The sequence below is a fragment of the Crassostrea angulata genome, chromosome 9 (assembly GCF_025612915.1).
Source record: "Crassostrea angulata isolate pt1a10 chromosome 9, ASM2561291v2, whole genome shotgun sequence".
NCBI lineage: Eukaryota > Metazoa > Mollusca > Bivalvia > Ostreida > Ostreidae > Magallana > Magallana angulata.
Genome location: NC_069119.1, coordinates 19,746,210 through 19,767,498, shown reverse-complemented (window position 1 = coordinate 19,767,498; position 21,289 = coordinate 19,746,210). Strand labels below are relative to the sequence as shown.

Sequence of the window (21,289 nt, the reverse complement as noted above, 5' to 3'; positions counted from 1 at the left end):
GGACCTGTAATAACTAAGATATATTTTTAGCATCCTTGATAATGGAGATCAAGCTCTGCATCTGTGATTCATTCATATTACAGTTTAATCAACTATGCAAGTTTGAAATAGTATTATCTATTAAACATGTGACCTGTTCCAAAACACTTAACAATATCCAGCATCTGAAACCTATGGCTCAGACTCAGCATTCAAGCCTGTCAGGTGCATCAGTATCATAAGACGCACCATCCATGGAAGTCTGGTGAAGTTAGGACAAGTAATAACTAAGATATAATCATCAGAGGGCACCTGTTTCAAAAACTTTAACCAGCTCTAAAAACCTTAACCTCCTCCAGCATCCGAAACCTATGGCTCAGATTCAGCATTCAAGCCTGTCTGGTGCATCAGTATCATAAGACGCACCATCCATGGAAGTCTTGTGAAGTTAGAACAAGTAGTAACTAAGATATAATCATCAGAGGGCACTTGCAACAAAAACTTTAACCAGCTCTAAAAACCTAAACCTCCTTCAGCATCTGTAGCCTATAGCTCAGATTCAGCACCCAAGCCTGCCTGGTGCATCAGTATCATAAGACACACCATCAATGCAAGTTTGGGGAAGTATGGACCAGCAGTAACTTAGATATTGCTATCAAAGGGCACCTGCAACAAAAACTTTAACCTGATCCAACAACCTTAACCTACTCCAGCATCTGAAATTAGGACTCAGATTACAGTTTAATCAACTATCCAAGTTTGAAATAGTACTATTATCTATTAAACATGTGACCTGTTCCAAAAAACTAAACAATATCCAGCATCTGAAACCTATGGCTCAGATTCAGCATTCAAGCCTGTCAGGTGCATCAGTATCATAAGACGCACCATCCATGGAAGTCTGGTGAAGTTAGGACAAGTAATAACTAACTAAAGATATAATCATCAGAGGGCACCTGTTTCAAAAACTTTAACCAGCTCTAAAAACCTTAACCTCCTCCAGTATCCAAAACCTATGGCTCAGATTCAGCATTCAAGCCTGTCTGGTGCATCAGTATCATAAGACGCACCATCCATGGAAGTCTGGTGAAGTTAGGACAAGTAATTACTAAGATATAATCATCAGAGGGCACCTGTTTCAAAAACTTTAACCAGCTCTGAAAACCTTAACCTCCTCCAGCATCCGAAACCTATGGCTCAGATTCAGCATTCAAGCCTGTCTGGTGCATCAGTATCATAAGACGCACCATCCATGGAAGTCTTGTGAAGTTAGAACAAGTAGTAACTAAGATATAATCATCAGAGGGCACCTGCAACAAAAACTTTAACCAGCTCTAAAAACCTAAACCTCCTTCAGCATCTGTAGCCTATAGCTCAGATTCAGCACCCAAGCCTGCCTGGTGCATCAGTATCATAAGACACACCATCAATGCAAGTTTGGTGAAGTATGGACCAGCAGTAACTTAGATATTGCTATCAAATGGCGCCTGCAACAAAAACTTTAACCTGGTCCAACAATCTTAACCTACTCCAGCATCTGAAATTTAGGACTCAGATTCAGCATCCAAGTCTTTTAAGTCCATAGGTAGGTCCAGATGCATCATCCATGCAAGTTTGGTGAAGATAGGACAAGCAATAACTAAGATATAATCATCAGAGGGCACCTGTTTCAAAACTTTAACCAGCTCTAAAAACCTTAACCTCCTCTAGCATCCGAAACCTATGGCTCAGATTCAGCATTCAAGCCTGTCTGGTGCATCAGTATCATAAGACGCACCATCCATGGAAGTCTGGTGAAGTTAGGACAAGTAATAACTAAGATATAATCATCAGAGGGCACCTGTTTCAAAAACTTTAACCAGCTCTAAAAACCTTAACCTCCTCCAGCATCCGAAACCTATGGCTCAGATTCAGCATTCAAGCCTGTCTGGTGCATCAGTATCGTAAGACGCACCATCCATGGAAGTCTGGTGAAGTTAGGACAAGCAATAACTAAGATATAATCATCAGAGGGCACCTGTTTCAAAAACTTTAACCAGCTCTAAAAACCTTAACCTCCTCCAGCATCCGAAACCTATGGCTCAGATTCAGCATTCAAGCCTGTCTGGTGCATCAGTATCATAAGACGCACCATCCATGGAAGTCTTGTGAAGTTAGAACAAGTAGTAACTAAGATATAATCATCAGAGGGCACTTGCAACAAAAACTTTAACCAGCTCTAAAAACCTAAACCTCCTTCAGCATCTGTAGCCTATAGCTCAGATTCAGCACCCAAGCCTGCCTGGTGCATCAGTATCATAAGACACACCATCAATGCAAGTTTGGGGAAGTATGGACCAGCAGTAACTTAGATATTGCTATCAAAGGGCACCTGCAACAAAAACTTTAACCTGATCCAACAACCTTAACCTACTCCAGCATCTGAAATTAGGACTCAGATTACAGTTTAATCAACTATCCAAGTTTGAAATAGTACTATTATCTATTAAACATGTGACCTGTTCCAAAAAACTAAACAATATCCAGCATCTGAAACCTATGGCTCAGACTCAGCATTCAAGCCTGTCAGGTGCATCAGTATCATAAGACGCACCATCCATGGAAGTCTGGTGAAGTTAGGACAAGTAATAACTAACTAAAGATACAGTCGCACCTGTTTTAAGCGGCCACCTGTGGGACAATGCCAAACTGGCCGCTAAAGACAGGTGGCCTCTTATTCCAGGTTTCAAATTAATGGGGGAAAAACATCGAGTATTTTTATTTTGGCTCTATTGCACAGATTTATTAATAGCATCTGTAATGGCGGCGTACACAGAGATGGTGAATGCACAGCTCGGATTGCTAAATAAACAGTTTATATTAATTTTAAATGGCCATTTTAATTCCATTTATTTATCAAGGGATTAAGAACAAAATATTTTCTGCTAAATACGCCCAAATGATAATTTTCAAGGGATTAAATGCAGTAAACAAACAGAAGTAGCGTTTCCGTACAAAGGCTACTTACTGAACTACGATAGCCGATGTTTTACCTTTTAAAAAGTATCAAAATTCCATTCTTATATACTAGTATATTAAGAACCCGTTTTATTATCTCAAAGAAATTTTCTAGGAACAAATGTGCATATTACCGGCTAATTGCTGCACATGTTAAGCTGTTCCGCGCAAGACTGGCCATATACAATGACTTTGTAATGAAGTATATAAGTACGTGTCGATATATAAACAACACAAAACAGGTGTTATGATAATCAATTTTGACATTAAATCTCAGCAGACTTCAAATAACACACTCAATTATTTGTCATTAACTCATTATCAGCTTTCGAAGTTTGGCTTCTTTCGATACGGTGTCACATGTCAGATTCAAAAGTCATGTGACAAAACAGACAAAATGGCCGTTGAAAACAGGCATGTTGAAGCCACGGGACCTAAAAACAGTGGCCGCTGGCCGCGTTAGACAGGTGGCCGCTTAAATCAGTTAAAATATAGTGTAAAACTAAACGGGCGGGATTAAAACTGGCCGCTCATGGCGAGTGGCCGCTGATTAAAGGTGGCCGTAACAGCAGGTGCGAGTGTATAATCATCAGAGGGCACCTGTTTCAAAAACTTTAACCAGCTCTAAAAACCTTAACCTCCTCCAGTATCCGAAACCTATGGCTCAGATTCAGCATTCAAGCCTGTCTGGTGCATCAGTATCATAAGACGCACCATCCATGGAAGTCTGGTGAAGTTAGGACAAGTAATTACTAAGATATAATCATCAGAGGGCACCTGTTTCAAAAACTTTAACCAGCTCTGAAAACCTTAACCTCCTCCAGCATCCGAAACCTATGGCTCAGATTCAGCATTCAAGCCTGTCTGGTGCATCAGTATCATAAGACGCACCATCCATGGAAGTCTTGTGAAGTTAGAACAAGTAGTAACTAAGATATAATCATCAGAGGGCACCTGCAACAAAAACTTTAACCAGCTCTAAAAACCTAAACCTCCTTCAGCATCTGTAGCCTATAGCTCAGATTCAGCACCCAAGCCTGCCTGGTGCATCAGTATCATAAGACACACCATCAATGCAAGTTTGGTGAAGTATGGACCAGCAGTAACTTAGATATTGCTATCAAATGGCGCCTGCAACAAAAACTTTAACCTGGTCCAACAATCTTAACCTACTCCAGCATCTGAAATTTAGGACTCAGATTCAGCATCCAAGTCTTTTAAGTCCATAGGTAGGTCCAGATGCATCATCCATGCAAGTTTGGTGAAGATAGGACAAGCAATAACTAAGATATAATCATCAGAGGGCACCTGTTTCAAAACTTTAACCAGCTCTAAAAACCTTAACCTCCTCTAGCATCCGAAACCTATGGCTCAGATTCAGCATTCAAGCCTGTCTGGTGCATCAGTATCATAAGACGCACCATCCATGGAAGTCTTGTGAAGTTAGAACAAGTAGTAACTAAGATATAATCATCAGAGGGCACCTGCAACAAAAACTTTAACCAGCTCTAAAAACCTAAACCTCCTTCAGCATCTGTAGCCTATAGCTCAGATTCAGCACCCAAGCCTGCCTGGTGCATCAGTATCATAAGACACACCATCAATGCAAGTTTGGTGAAGTATGGACCAGCAGTAACTTAGATATTGCTATCAAAGGGCACCTGCAACAAAAACTTTAACCTGATCCAACAACCTTAACCTACTCCAGCATCTGAAATTAGGACTCAGATTATAGTTTAATCAACTATCCAAGTTTGAAATAGTACTATTATCTATTAAACATGTGACCTGTTCCAAAAAACTAAACAATATCCAGCATCTGAAACCTATGGCTCAGATTCAGCATTCAAGCCTGTCAGGTGCATCAGTATCATAAGACGCACCATCCATGGAAGTCTGGTGAAGTTAGGACAAGTAATAACTAACTAAAGATATAATCATCAGAGGGCACCTGTTTCAAAAACTTTAACCAGCTCTTAAAACCTTAACCTCCTCCAGTATCCGAAACCTATGGCTCAGATTCAGCATTCAAGCCTGTCTGGTGCATCAGTATCATAAGACGCACCATCCATGGAAGTCTGGTGAAGTTAGGACAAGTAATTACTAAGATATAATCATCAGAGGGCACCTGTTTCAAAAACTTTAACCAGCTCTAAAAACCTTAACCTCCTCCAGCATCCGAAACCTATGGCTCAGATTCAGCATTCAAGCCTGTCTGGTGCATCAGTATCATAAGACGCACCATCCATGGAAGTCTTGTGAAGTTAGAACAAGTAGTAACTAAGATATAATCATCAGAGGGCACCTGCAACAAAAACTTTAACCAGCTCTAAAAACCTAAACCTCCTTCAGCATCTGTAGCCTATAGCTCAGATTCAGCACCCAAGCCTGCCTGGTGCATCAGTATCATAAGACACACCATCAATGCAAGTTTGGGGAAGTATGGACCAGCAGTAACTTAGATATTGCTATCAAAGGGCGCCTGCAACAAAAACTTTAACCTGGTCCAACAATCTTAACCTACTCCAGCATCTGAAATTTAGGACTCAGATTCAGCATCCAAGTCTTTTAAGTCCATAAGTAGGTCCAGATGCATCATCCATGCAAGTTTGGTGAAGATAGGACAAGTAATAGCTTAGATACAGGACCTGCAACAAAAACTTTAACCAGGTCCGGACGCCGAGGCCAACACCGACGCCGAGGGTATAGCATAAGCTCACCCTGACTTCGTCTCAGTGAGCTAAAAATATAATAGGGTAGATATAATAGGTAATTTGTTGGCCACCTAGCCTCCCTAATAGTGACTCATAGAAGGGGGGGGTTAAGGAGGGAAAATCTCTCCGTAAACTAAAGAGACGGGGCTCAGAGAAAGGGTAAGGCTGGCTTAAGACATCTAATGATTCAAAATTTACTTTGATGAAATCATCATCAGTTGGTTGATAGACGTCGAGGATTTCTTCACCTTCAGACGTAGTTCGAATGTTTTGAACCACATGCCTGTTAGAAAATAAAACAAAATATAAAGGACTTCATCTATCTATCTATCTATCTATCTATCTATCTAGCTAGCTAGTATCAATACGCTTACGGGGGTTTTGTATATTTTGTACAATGCCACTACCTTCATATCCTGCATAAATCACCAAAGAAAGCATTTTATTGTTTATGAAAATCATATTTTAAAAGGATTATCAAGACCTGATAGCTTATCTATCGACCACCCAGCTTCCTCAAAATCTAAAATCCATTCAAAATATTACCAATTTTTTATTGCAATGTTAATTATTTTAAAGCTTGCCTACAGCAGGTCTCAATAATATTTTTTTTTGAAACATGACAAATGCCATTGCTGGCATTAACTCTAAACATAGGTAATCACAGATTACAAAGGTCACCGAGACGAGGCATCACCTTTATGAGGCATTACCTGTATAAGACTAACTTTATCATATTGAATGAAAATCATAGTTCATTTCATTTCATACAGTATTATAAGATACAATAAATATCAATACAATAATATTAAATATGATATGGATTATAAGATACAATAAATATCAATACAATAATATAAAGTATGATATGGATTCAATACAATATATATCAGATAATAATTAAAAATGTATTACTGTAATAAATAATGATGCATATATATTGTAACTTATGATATGACATTTTATCACGTTATACATTATTGTATTTATTTACATAATACGATATCATAATATATTATATGATACAGCACTATATTATTTGATACTAATAGAATCATTCATTATTACGAGTGTGGGATAGTGAAATTCCACCGAGGGGACAAGATTCACGGTCTAGGACGAGGCTTTGCCTAGTCCTAGACCGTGAATCTTGGCCCCGAGGTGGAATTTCACTACACCACACGAGTATATAATGAATGATTATTTTTCTCGCATTATATTACCTTAAAAATGATGTTTGACAACTTTCTGTTATGACGTTCAAAAGATTACTTTCGGTTTATCCTTCCGCGTGCTTCAAATAGTGCAAGTCAAAATGAGAGCATACGACAGTTTTTCAATTAAAAATATAATAAATTGTAATTAATTAAGCAACACAATTACTAAATAGATAATCTCAATGCACCATTTTGCATTTCCCTACAGTAAACAACGTTTGTTTATGTTTAAAAAGGCGTAGTAATACACAGTGTAAGACAGAAAAATCTCACACTGCTGTCTCACACCGGACAAACCGATCTCACACCGGTGATAATGCGAGAAAAAATCATATCAAATAATACATCCCAATAATGTAACATATGATATAATATTGTATGATAATATAGACTAGTATGATATTGTATTGTATGATATTGTATCATATTTGATACATAATATGATATTGTTTCTTATGATACAATATAATTTAATACAACATTGTTTTATATCATATGATACAATTCATGTGATATAGTAATAAATTATACAATATAATATCATATTATACACTTTCACATGATTTGATAACATATTACATAAACCAATATCATATTACACAATATCGTATCTTATGATACAATATCAATATGATACAATTTCAATAACTATACAATATTGTATCATATGATACATTATTATAGATTGCAATATCATATGAAACAATATTATATGATAAAATGATATTGATACAATATCATATCGTTTATGATTGTATCAAAATATACAATACTACATGTATACATAACAATATCATGATATAATATCATGTCATAATGTACAAAACAATTGATACATTATCATATTGTATCATATTATTTTTTACAATATAATATATGATTCAGTAATTGTATCATATAAAACAATATTGTATCATACAGTACTATATGATATAGACTATATCATAGGAATCATGTTATATCATTAAACAACAAACACATCTATCAACTGAGCAGGATTGAGTGAGGTAGGAGATTTTTTTTAGCATCCTAATATTAAAGATCAGGCTCTGTGTCTGAGGCTATATTTATATTATAGTTAAATCAACTACGCAAGTTTGAAATAGTACTATTATCTATAATGTGACCTGTTCCAAAAACCTTACCGTCCTCCAGCATCTGTAACCTATGGCTTAGATTCAGCATTCATGCCTGTCAGGTGCATCAGTATCATAAGACACATCATCCATGCCAGTTTAGTGAAGTGAGGACCAGTAGTTTCTAAGATATAATATTCTTTAGCATCCTTGATATTAAGGCCAAAAAAAAAAAAATATGTGTGTTTCCTATTTCATCAGATTTTAAAATAGGGTAGGTATATAGGTCTTTCGGTTTTCCCTTTTTCTAGCATCTGATTTTTCTATACATTAATAAAATGTATTTCACAGGTGGAGCAATTGTGAATAGTGACAACTGTTACAGAATTAAAGCTTTCTTAAATCTTAGATTAATTTGGAATGTATACGAAGATTTTATTTTCGTGTAGGCCTAAAAAGAAAATATAAATATGACACCCGTACCAAACATTCTAACAAATGCTCATGAGCAGCTCATGAGAAGCACATGAGAATCTAGTAAGAAATCTATGCAAATTAGGTAGGAATTCATTTTGCTCATGTGCAGATTGTTAGTCTCTGTTAGGGAGGAAAATACTAACCAAAATGCACATGTGCAAAAATTTGCTCACCTGATTGCTCATGAGCAAAATTCTATTCGAATTGCTCACGTAAGCTATACAGATACATTGACGGTAGATTTTTTTTCTAAGTTCAACTTTCTCACGTGAGCAAGAGGTTAGGAAATTGGACTTAGTCAGTATATGCAGTATCAAAGTTAAATCAAATTGAAAAAAAAAAATACGTCCGTTTTCCTCACGTAAGCAATTGCAAAATTTTGTTAACAAGAACATTTTGACACCCCCTCCCCCACCCCATTTTTTTTTTCGTGAACACAAAACTGTCCGTTTTTTTTTGTTTTTTTTGGTAACTTTATATTCTTTAATTTTTATTCCTAAATTCAATTATCACTCAACTTACTATTTAGATATGAGAATCTGACAAAACCGCTTGATATTGTGATTTTTCGTAAGCTGTTTGTTTCTACTTTTACTTTTGTTTTAATGTAAAGTTACCCGCTAGTCTGGTTCTCGCTCCCGCCCAAAACGAAGTAAATAACGCAGTGGCGGGGGAACCAGTCTAAGCTACGCGCGCGCTCATTGGTCGATTAAATGCCAGCCGCCAATTTTCATATTCGATTCCGCCATGTTGATGCCGGTGAAATGAATTAAAAAGGGAATTATCTGATTCTGTACGGTTCTACCGGTTGATAAGGTTAAAAACTACGTTGTCAATTGGGTATTCGTCTATGGAGTGTTTTAGTGTGAAAAATCCACGGCTGAACAGAGGAAGAATCTGAATGAATGAATCGAGTGTCGACACCCCCTGCATCTTCTGTATGAGCACTTCAAGTAAGTTGAGCGTTAACTTGTTAAAATATATTCTTTGAATCATTTGAATGGCAGTTAAACGTGTTTGTAATTAGAATTAATATGAAACGAAATACTGTGATCTTAGCATCTACCTTTAAAACGGGGTTAAACAATTTACAACTGACCATCGGGCAAATACCGGTGTATCAAATGTAATAAAACACACGTTATTTTTTTCTTTGACATTTTACTTGACAATAATTTCTAACAACATATTTTTTATTATTAACACTGATTAACGATTTTATGACACGAAGAAAAGAGTTCATGTTTTCTTGTGTAGAATCTGATAATATTGATAGTTGCAGTATTATATAATGATTTTCTTAAAAACTGCTTGAAATATGAAAACTTTTAACAATTTCACTGATATCAAATTTATTTATCTTTCCAATAGGCCTGCCCTGAGTTGCACAGACCTGAAGAAAACCATGAAAAGCTCACTGATTTTATGAATGATGCAACAAAAAAAGTGAAGACGTAATTTAAGTAATGGAGAAGTTATACATGTTGAAGTCTGGTTGTGTCAATTTGGATATTATTGTGATGTTCTGGTAGTCAGCCGTTTGTGTGGTTTACAGTTTATGTGTGAAATCAGAGAGCATGTGAGACACGAGACTGTAAAAAAAAGGACATTTGGAATGTTGGAGACGAATGCCTCGATCGATTGTAATGCAGCCAGTGTTCGTGCAGCACTTATGAACTACATTGTATGGTTAAATTGAACTTTGCCTACTGTGAACTGTGATTTTTTTTCCAAGTCCGTCTGTGTGCTACACTGCTTTGAGTGATCAAACTGCAATACAAGTTTAAACATGCCAGCATTTATCAGGCACGTAGCATCGTTTTTGAAAGTGGGGGGGCCAGACCAATCCAAAAAATCTTGACAAGCAAAAAAAAAAAAAAGAAAAAAAAAAAAAAGGGGGGAAATTTAAAGTTTCCAAAAATCTTCAAAATCCTAATCCGTGGGGGGGGGGGGGGGGGGGGTTGACTCAACTATACTTCAAAAAAAAATCCTTCCCTACCAAAAATTTTTTCCCCTCCAAATCATCAAATTCCTAATCCGTGGGGGGGGGGGGGGGGGGGGGGGTATTTCAATTTGACTACTCATTTCTTTATTTTCATATCAATTTTTTACTAACTTCCAAAAAAGTGGGGGGGCCAACTCCATTATAATTCATTTTTTTTATATGTAAATTTTAAAAAATTTGTTCCTACGAGAAAAAGTGGGGGGGGCCAGGCCCCCCCTGGCCCCCCCCTGATGCTACGTGCCTGTTTATTATTGGTTAACTTTCTAAAGATTTATGTAAATGTTAAACAATGTATGAAATTGTATTTTCAAAATGACTGATGTAAATATATATTGATGATTTTAATTTCAATTTTTGTCCATTGTCTTTGAAGTGAACAACTGTTGCACATGAGCCTCATGAGTCTCATAAGCCTCATGAGCCTCATGTGAGCAAAACTCTTGGTGAGCAGGTCTATTCCTCACGTGAGCAAAAAATGCTCATGTGCAGAATTTTTCTCACGTGAGCATTTTACCTAATTTGCATGTTAAATTGCACATAAGACTCACATGAGCAACTCACGTGAGGAAATCTTGTTAGTCCTCACGTGAGCTGCTCATGAGCAAATTGTGAGAATGTTTTGGTATGGGCAGCCACTATAGATTAACTGCATGAGTATAATACTCATTACCACAAATATATAATATAGTAATTATTAGTTCTATTTTCCAGGTCAACTGACATAACAGTAGACATTAATATCGTAACTGTAGGTGTTGAATTCAGAAACAGAGGAAATTCTGGTTGATCAGACGAGAGCCTTATAATAGAATTAAATCTTTTCAATAATAAAAAAAAAAATGAATACATCATTAATGGTTTAAGACTAATTTTTAAAATTTCATTTGCATCTGAAATGTAGCATTTTAAAATCATATTTATAATGTGAATGATTGTTAGGCCTATTCAAAGACTTAATTACGATATCTGCAATCTCCACACCCAGAAATATAAAAAAAAACTTTGCCTCTGCTTTTTTCATGTACATCTCTATATTAATTTTTAACACATCACTGACCTAAAAACTATTTATTGCATTGATAATTAAGCTAAAATAACCAAGGATAACTATATGCTGTCAATCTGCACTTAGAAATCTTTAAAACGCTTTGATAAGTGGTGTTTCCTATTAATTATTACAAGTGTTTTTTAAACTCTGATTTGTAAAGACTCTATTGTTTAAACCAATTACGGTTGGTAATCTGGATTTGGAATTAAAAGACTCTATTGTTTAAATCAATTACGGTTGGTAATCTGGATTTGGAATAAAAAGTGTTAGGGTCGGCGCATAAAAAATAAGGTCGGTCGGGAAACCGGAAACACACATATTTTTTTTGGCCTAATGGAGATCAGGCTCTGCATCTGAAGCTATCTCTGTAATTCATTTAGCTAGTATATTATACTAGTAGTTAAATCAACTACATGTATGTAAGTTTGAAATAGTACTATTATCCAATAAACATGTGACATGTTCTAAAAAAACTAAACCTCCTCCAGCATCCGAAACCTATGGCTTATGTTCAGCATTTAAGCCTGTCTGGTGCATCAGTATCATAAGATGCACCATCCATGCAATTTTTGGTGAAGTTAGGACCAGTAGTAACATAGAAATTGCTATCAAAACTTTAACCTGCTCCAACAACTTGAACCTCCTCCAGCATCTGAAATTCATAATGCATGGGCCAGATTCAATATCCAATTAAGTCTTTCAAGTCCATTAGTAGGTCCAGATGCATCATACAGGCATGTTTGGTGAAGATAGGACAAGTAATAACTTAGAAACAGGACATGTAATAAAAATAGGTGTGTTGCATAAGCTCCCCCCCCCCCCCCCCCCCCCCCCGACTTGTCTCCGTGAGCTAAAAAGTTTTATTCCTTTTTCCTGAAGCTGCAAATATTCCTTCCACATGCAACATAAGTAGTCACTTTGTCATCGAGTTGAGATAAATCACATTGACCCTGTAACAACTCTTCATGCACATCAGTCACCGTGTTTTTGACATCTCTGGTTCGATTTGTGTTTTACGAAACTCGTGTTAATATTAGTTTTCACTGGACTGAACACAAAAAATATCATAGGAAGTAATTTAAGAGATTTACTCACAAGGCATTTGGAATGTCTCCCTTGGAGAATTTCAAAGGATAATCAGAGACAAAAGTCACGCTGCTGGATAACACCACTGCTTTTATCTTCAGTGAAAAAAAAAATGGAAAGACATGAAAGCACCCGGATTAATGATGTTGAAATAGTGTCAGCCATGTTGTTCAAAATGCCAGATTTTTTAATTTAAAAAAAAAACCTAAGAATTTCTTTTATCACTATCTCGTTGGCCTTGAAAGAAACGAAGACATGCATGTCAATGAAGAAATTAATCTTGAAATTTTTTTTTTTAGATTTCAGTATCTCTTTACTGTGTACTCATTACCTGGTGGAAATGCATGCATAGCAATAAGCTAAACATGCCTCCTTTGGACATTGCTATTATACCAATTCCATCATTCTTTACTTCCGGTAAGCCTAAAAACCACTCAGTACTCTCCTGTCAATAAAAAGGGTTACCAAAAGTGAAGTACATGATTGTAGTATTTTCGGAGGCCCTTAATTCATTACTGTCCTAAAGTCGTGCCCCTTTTGTTTTCGTATCTCGCGATATTTAGTCCAAGGTTGGCGAAAAAATTGAATATAATGTAAATTCATACAAGGAAAAAGAGCTCCTTTATATGTATGCTATTATTAATTTAGGGTAACAATTTTAACCAAGCGCCTTATGTGGCACAAATTCCTAGGGTAACGGCGCATAGGCCTCCGTGTTTTCAGTATATACATCTATATGAAAAACATACAGACCCTGAACCATGACGCTACATATTCAGACAAAGTCGTATTGTATACAAGAAAGGTAACTTACGGGGGTAGTGAATTACATCAATTTCATTTCAATATACCGGTATTTACATTTTCAACTGTCTTTGACTGTAATAACATTACGAATCAATTTTGAACCCTAAAACCCAATAACTTCATAAAACATGAGTGACATAAAATGGGCGTGTCTCATGGCATAACCGAAAAACGGTAATGGCTGCGCCGTGCGGTAATACATAGCATGTGCTACATAAAAAAATAGTGGTTTTAAAATAATGTTGTTTTAAAGTATACAAATTTGAAATAATATAAATATAAGTAATACGAAATCATTCTTTGAATATTATGAGGTAATAATTTTGCTTGGTGCATGGTAAAATCTATCATAAAGCCCTTCAGGCTTTATTGGATTGACCACACCCATAATACTCAAAGAATGATTCCTTATTCCTTAATTTTTTTCAGTCTTATAGCAGTGACTAACTTCAGCTGCAACAATTATCCTTTCATTCATAATTTGTGCAAACAGTTCACAAAGCGTGCGTCTATTCAATTTAAGCAAACTGTAACGTGCAAGAAGTGTACCGTACCGTAAAGTGACCAAACCTTACCGCACAGCGCAAGAATCGATTGGCACTGTATTGTTCAAAAATGTACCGTTTCATTCATGAATTGTAACAAATTAAACCGTGCAAGTGTTGTGGCAAAACGTTTCAGGGGCTCTAACTACTAGTTTCTGTGACAATGTATACGTCTGCTAATTGATAGAGTCACAGCAGGATGAAACTATTCACCTTTCTTATAATTTAGAGTTAAATTTATCTAACTTTGCTGAGGATCGGAGTTTGTTAAGCTTAGTTTAAAACTATGAATGTCATTATAAAATTCCAATGTACATGCACATTTAAGTAATATTCAGCAAAGTTAAAAAGTTCATGGGGATATTAAGTTTGTTGTGCACATATATGTAATCAAATCCTATGAAGCCAAGGGCTTCTCAGAAGATTTGATAATGTACAAACCCAGTTAACATCCAGGTAATCTTTTCAAGATTATTCTTTATTTCTTAAACAAATATATTCAAGAAAAAGTAGTTCTTACTATGAAATAATCGAACGTGATGTCTTCTGGTTTTTTTGGCAGGTCTTCATATTTATAATAAGACAGGCATAAAACAACGAATCCCTTGGAAGCTAATAAGGCCCCTCGGTAATGAAGTAACCCTCCTGTGGCCCCCATGATGTCAATCACCCCGGGGAACGGCCCATGTCCTGCAAGGAAACAAACCAATGTTGGTAACATGTAGAAGGCGCTTGCTACGTGTGTTAAAGGTTGTATGTTCGATTCCCGGTCGCGACAGACCAAATTCTTTAACCTTGGAAACTGAGCTGATTAATTAACAAGATTGTATCTGATGACATGATAACCAAAAATCTCAATATGAGGGGATTCTACAAAACTGCTACTGAGTCATTCTCAACAAGTTATTCTGTTAACGAATAAAAATTATAAAAATATAAAATGTTTGTAGTCAACATGAATTAAGTTTCATATTCATTTTAAGATATACATGAGGACATAAATGTGAAAAATACAAGTATTATTGAAATGAAAAAAAGAATTCTCCCATTTATAAACGTAACAAACTATTGTTGCATAATTAAAATAGTACACAATCAAGTTTTATTATTTTAATATATATCACTTACTGACTGTAATGTAAAAAAGTAAAATGCCACTTCAAAACTTGTTTCTATTAAACTGTCTAAACGGAGCTATGCAAGATTTGTTTCACTCACCCGGGGGAATGAACAGTGATCCCCTCGTCGATCCATGCTTTACTTCTATTCGTCGAATACTCTTATGCTTGTACCGTCTGCGCACCTCTATCACTGCGAGTGGTTTGATGGACGGATCAAACAAATTCTCCCAAGAATAGTGGCCGTCAATCACAAGTAACGTCACAATGAGGGGCGTGTCCACGTCATATTTAATCATACGCCCACACCTTGTGTAGCTCGGTTCCCATTTTAGACTCCAGAAAAGTCCCATAGGTTCCACGCCTGAAGTAAAAAAAACATCATGGAAATCAAAAGAAACTAAAGTATGAGAAAATAGTATTATGGACAAAAGATTTTGGAGGCATACAGTGAAAGCCTATTTAATTTCCCAGGTGTGTTCAACATGAAAGAAATGAAAGCTAATGCTACATAGAGTTGGGGTCCTTTGTGTTTCATCAACATTAAAACGACGTTAAATTTTCTTAACTGTGTGAACAAATGGATACATGAAGTGACATACCTTTTGTATTTAAGACAAACAATTGAATATATATATTATATACAAATATTGGGTAATATTACTTTGAACACTGCAAATTACAGAACTGTGTGTATTGGTAAATTTACTTACATGTAAGTGAAGAAATTTGGTTGAGAGAAATGCATTTTTTATGTTATTAACTTATTGTATCACTTTTTTCACCTCATGCATAGCACAATACATGTACATGTACAAGCGGTGACAGAATGTGAAAGTTTGTTCACACATACAATGTACATATAGTATTTAAATAAATATTTCATTAGTGTGACTTGTATGTACGCAGTATTAAAGATAATACATGTAGGATTGGTGGGTACTCCTCATGTGCCTGTACAAAAGCACGTCTAGATCAGGAAAATAAATTTCTCCTCTCAAATTGGCTGACCTCTTTGAATGGTGTTAGTTGATATTCCGGATGATATGTGATGTTTTTTATACAGATTTTTACAATTTTTAATTCATATATTCAACAGTGATTCAGTGAATAACCTGTATGTATTTTGTAAAGTGGGGGGTACTGCATCAGGCACAGGGCATCCTTTTTGTCAGTCGAAATTTTTTTCATATTTTCATATGAAAATAAAAATCTGCAAGCAAACTGATCCTTCAATTTTTTCATTGTAAAACAAAAGAAAGAATGATATTGAAAGTATATCTAAGGATCACATTATATTTTGAGATGCAAGGATATTATCCCATGCACCCTACTAAGCAATGCAAAGGGTTTTTTAAGCTTGTCAAAATGTTGGAGTAAGTCTAGCATCCCCCACATACAAACAGGTACTTTCAAAAAGAACATGTCTGATTCATCTTCCCAAGTCTAGGGTTTCTGCAGGCACGTAGCATCAGGGGGGCCAGGGGGGCCTGGCTCCCCCCACTTTTTCTTGCAGCAACAATTTTTTTTAAATTTACATATAAAAAATTGAATTATCATGGAGTTGCCCCCCCCCCCCCCCACTTTTTTGGGAGTATGTAAAAAATTGATATAAAAATAAGGAAATGAGGAGTGAAATTGAAGATATATAGTACGTATATATGGGGCTGGTCATGCGTGTGTGGGGGGGGGGGGGGGGAGGGGGGGGGGGGGTGGGAGGGGGAGGGGGTCATAGGTAAGGTGTATCACTGACCTGTGTATGTCCCCTCCAATGAGGCCTGGTCCCTCACACTGACTATGCCCCGCTCTGTGGCCGTGTAGCACCCATAGGACGACATCGGGATTCCCCCCTCTTTAACGGAGGCTTTGATAGTGACCCTTCCATTCGGGGGCAGTCCTTCTAATCGGATGTCCACTTCTTCATCTATTAAGGCCTCCTGGGGGTCCACAGATATTCGAACACCAGGCATAATGGTATATGCTTTTTTGCAATCAATGAGAAAAATAATGAAAATGAAATCCACACACAAATATATTAATGTTAGGCCTAGTCTTGCTGAAATCCTACTATCTTATCATGAAACAAAGAGATTTTTTCTCCCTGAATTATCAAATATATATATATATATATATATATATATATATATATATATATATATCCCCGAGTACCCAAACTCCGTCACCATAAGCGAAAATCGTTCCGCGTTTTTCCTTTAATCAACATTTGTTTTATTTTTTGGTTTTAATCTTTAGATATGACCATAATCATCATATTTTCAACAATCATAAACAAAAAAGTTGCGTTTTAAATTTAATCAACTCATTGAACTGAACGCTAATAATATTTGTGCGTCACGTCAAGTGACCCCTAACTCCGTCACCTTGGCGATTTATGTAAAGCTATCAACATTAATGTCAAGTTTTAGTCTTTTCCCCCCGAAATAAGTAAAAATCACAGCATTAAAATTATTAACATTAATTTTTATTATATTATTATGATATGGCTATTTAACAGCATCATGACGGAAATGAGTGATCATTTAAGAACAGTGGATACACTTGAATTCTGCGCCTCGTCTCACTGCTATGGTTTTAGAGCAATATCGCAGATGTACCCAGTGACCACAAGCATTGCATTTTCCCCACTTAACAAACTGGAGTACAGAGCTTTGTCTCACTGCATCAGGGGTAAAATTTTTGCAAACACAGCACTTTTCTTCCTCTCTAATTTCTATGTCTAGTTCCTCGGAATTCCAATCATCGAGCCAGGGCTTATGTGTAACTGCAGCTCCACTTGGTCCGGCTGTTTGTGAATCATTCAATGTTGAAACTCGCGTCGCTTCCTCTTTCTCTTTTAATATTGGTCCCTTGTCCTGTTTCTTGTTTGCTGCATTCTTTGTGTTCCTTGAGCTAGTATCCTTCTTGTAGTTTAGAATAGCCTGTTCAACTTCATCCTCTGTAATGCAGCGACCAGATGTTAGTTTGCTGAGGCATTTCCTCTCCGTTTTTTTTAATTGTTTTTCCGATTTTGTAGAAATTAGGGTTGCCTCTTTTTTGGCGAGAAAGTCGGTCATTCGATGGACTACAGTGTGTTCGTCTTCTGCAGGACCACATGCATTGTCACCACTGTTTTTGACATCTAAATCATTTGAAAAGACTCGGGAGGGCTCCAATATAGTTCCATCGATTGCCGAAGAGTCAAATGGATAGATTCCCGTTTTTCTGAAGGCATTTTGGAGATTCTCTGGGCTGAGTGCCTTTGTATAAGCTTTACTTGCAAGAGATCCAATATTATATCTGCTAATTGTACTTGCCGTAAGTCGCATCTCTTTGTGGCATTCAAAATTGTAAATTTTTTGCAGTGGCCCAAAGCACCCAACATCAAGTGGTTGTAATATATGGCTTGTGTGGGCGGGTAGAATGAACAAAATAATCTTGTGCGCTTTTGCCCACTCAATTAATCCAACGGAGATGTGTGTGGAATGTCCATCTAAAAGCAAAAGGACATAACGATCTTCCCTGGGTATGAATCTTAGAAAATGTTCCTCTAAGTACTGCCTGAACACGCTACTGTTTGACCAGCCAGTTTCAGATACGCAGCCATTTGATCCTGGTGAAGTCCCATTGAGAAGGTCTTGGTGCATGCGGGCTCCTTGAAATACAAAATATGGTGGCAATGCAAACCCTGCAGCACTTCCACATCCAATGATAGTTGTGGTAGAGGACTTACCAGACGTAACAGCAGGAGGATGAACCTCTCTGCCTGCAACAACGTGAGGCGGACTGTGGCATTGAGATATTCCCTTCTCGTCTACGTTAAAGATAAGATGGGGTTTATCCGTCAGATCATACTTCTTGATAATGCCATCTAATTCCGTGAAATATCTTTGAATATTTCCTGGACTGGCAGCTTTGGCTCTTAGGTGTTCTAAACTTCTTGGTTTGAGTACCCGAAGTTCAGGCCATCTACTCACGAAACCAGAAAACCATCGCAATGTTAAAGGGTCTGTGTGTTTCCGCTTTCCCAAGTTTTCCGCAAATCTGGTTCCAATATCTACAGCTTCCTGCCTCGTATATCCATAGCCAAGGTTCGCCATGGACTTAATGTGATTGACAATATAACCTTCCTCTTCCAGTGTAAATACAGGTGTCCGTCCAGTGGTAACACAGTCAATAGAAACAACATTTTTCACCCTGTCTCTTAGTGTTTGTCGTGGAACACCAAATATACGGCTCGCCTTTAGTACTGGCATACCCTTTTCCATTACTTCAATATATGCATTTTGTAAAGATTGTGGATTGTAATTTCTGTTTTTTGCTTTGTGAATTCTTTTTACAGCTTGCTGAAATTCAATTAAAAAATTGTTTTAACGAATAAAAAAGTGCTTTTAAAATATCGCTAATGTGATGTTTGGTGTTTTCCCCCCAGCATTTATTTAAAGCAATATGAGCTGTATTTCTTAGAATTTTATTTTGCTGCAAAAACCTGCTAGTACGACAAGACTGCGTATAACTTAAACTTTTATGATAAATAAGAATTGAAAAAATCATTAATTTTTGTCAAAGGAAATATTTCTCTTCTAATGAATATATAACTAATCAATTTTTGTACAGGACGACAATAATTCAGTTTTGCTCCAAATAAAGCTTCTTAAGAGCCTTTTCCACAAAAATATGGCTAACAGATATTTAAAAACCATGATATTTTTGTCATTTCAGTACATAAGAACATTTTAGTAAAAAAAAGATTCAACATGAAAAATGCAGCTCATATTGCTTTAATTTTTCAAAGGCTAGCATCATTTCTATGATCTCTATAACCTTTAAGATGTCTGTTTTACGCAATAACGTCACCATGCGCACGTCAACGTGATCGCCAACATTTAGTGTATTTAATAAACTGTTGAGTAAAAAAAACTATTGTTTGTCCTGTATAACATGTTTTTTCTATGTGATAAATTTAACATTGGTCTTTCTTTATGAGACAGACGTATGATACTGAACATCGAGACACGCATGTTGAAAATATCGGCATTATAAGTACAGTAAGAAAAAGTACTTAGCAAAATCACATAAAAAATGAAAGATACATAAAATAAGCTATATTTGTTACCTGTTTTTGACGCATCTTGAAATTTGACCTGTCAAACGATTAATGATTCGATTGCAGAATTTCGTCATGCCAAAAATGACGTCATAATCGCACTTGATTTCAAACGGCGAGGAGTTTCCCGAAAGTGACGGAGTTAGGGTAGTGACGGAGTTAGGGTGCTATGCGATATATATATATATATATATATATATATATATATATATATATATATATATATATATATATATATATATATATATATATATATATATAAAAGCTGCATATGAAATAATTTTTTAATAAAGTTAAAAATGTATCAAATTAATGTTAGTCTGTTTACAATTCATGAACTTGTGACCAGTTGTAATAATCTGACAAAATAACGTTGGGTTCGAAATGCCAGACATCGTGCTACTTTCGTTTTCTGGGCGTGTAATTTTTTTTCCCTCTCGTTATTAAATGTTAATCGACCTCCGGCCAAAAAACGATTACAAAAGAAAATATTAATGTGCACATGTACATATATATCTATTTTTTTTTTATCTATTGTTAACACTTCTTATGTGTGCGTATACACGTTCGTATACATTCACATCAACACAAACGATAATCATCACAGCTTGACAATGGTTTGTACGAACAAGCAGTTAAACTTGTAGCCTTGTATACCGAGGTGTTGAATGATTTTAAAGATAGTAGTATACTTACGTTAAATGTGAGGTATGACATGTGACGGTCCACATACATACATGTATCTATGAAACGTTTACAGTTGACAAATCCCCGATCCCGACCAATATAAACGTAAACAAACTTATACTCGCTCGTAGTGATAACCTGCCTACTTTCGAGGGCGTGGATTCAGGAATTTCAAAATTATTTGATTGGGCATTATTTGCATTTATATACATGTACATGTATAGTTCGAGCCTATAGTTTTTCATGTTCTTTTTTAACAGTTTAATGATATACATGTACATGCATGTACATATAATTTGTGGTTTCAAAAATAATAGGAATCAACAAAAACAAACTTAATATATAATTTTTAATATCAGCAAAAATTAATATTATGTCAAATGTATACTACCACTCAAAGTAGACACAACGATTATTTAGTTTTTTGAA

General features: G+C 36.1%; 2 protein-coding genes across 2 annotated transcripts in view; both read right to left on the bottom strand.

Moving 5' to 3' along the window:
- LOC128163038 (acyl-coenzyme A thioesterase 1-like) overlaps positions 1–20,959 on the bottom strand; it is a 36,181-nt gene extending 15,222 nt beyond the window's left edge. Inside the window, exons 1-7 of the mRNA XM_052826496.1 lie at positions 20,870–20,959; positions 16,823–17,050; positions 15,170–15,433; positions 14,472–14,641; positions 12,931–13,044; positions 12,609–12,694; positions 5,889–5,973 (exon numbers count right to left, since the gene is read on the bottom strand). Of these exons, the coding sequence (XP_052682456.1) occupies positions 5,889–5,973; positions 12,609–12,694; positions 12,931–13,044; positions 14,472–14,641; positions 15,170–15,433; positions 16,823–17,039 (936 nt within the window). The 5' untranslated portion in view covers positions 17,040–17,050; positions 20,870–20,959. The remainder of the gene's footprint in view (positions 1–5,888; positions 5,974–12,608; positions 12,695–12,930; positions 13,045–14,471; positions 14,642–15,169; positions 15,434–16,822; positions 17,051–20,869) is intronic.
- LOC128162194 (uncharacterized) lies at positions 17,610–19,334 on the bottom strand. The gene has a single exon (XM_052825378.1). It carries the CDS (start codon positions 19,332–19,334, stop codon positions 17,610–17,612), a length of 1,725 nt encoding a protein of 574 aa, XP_052681338.1.
- Positions 20,960–21,289: the final 330 nt, after the last annotated feature.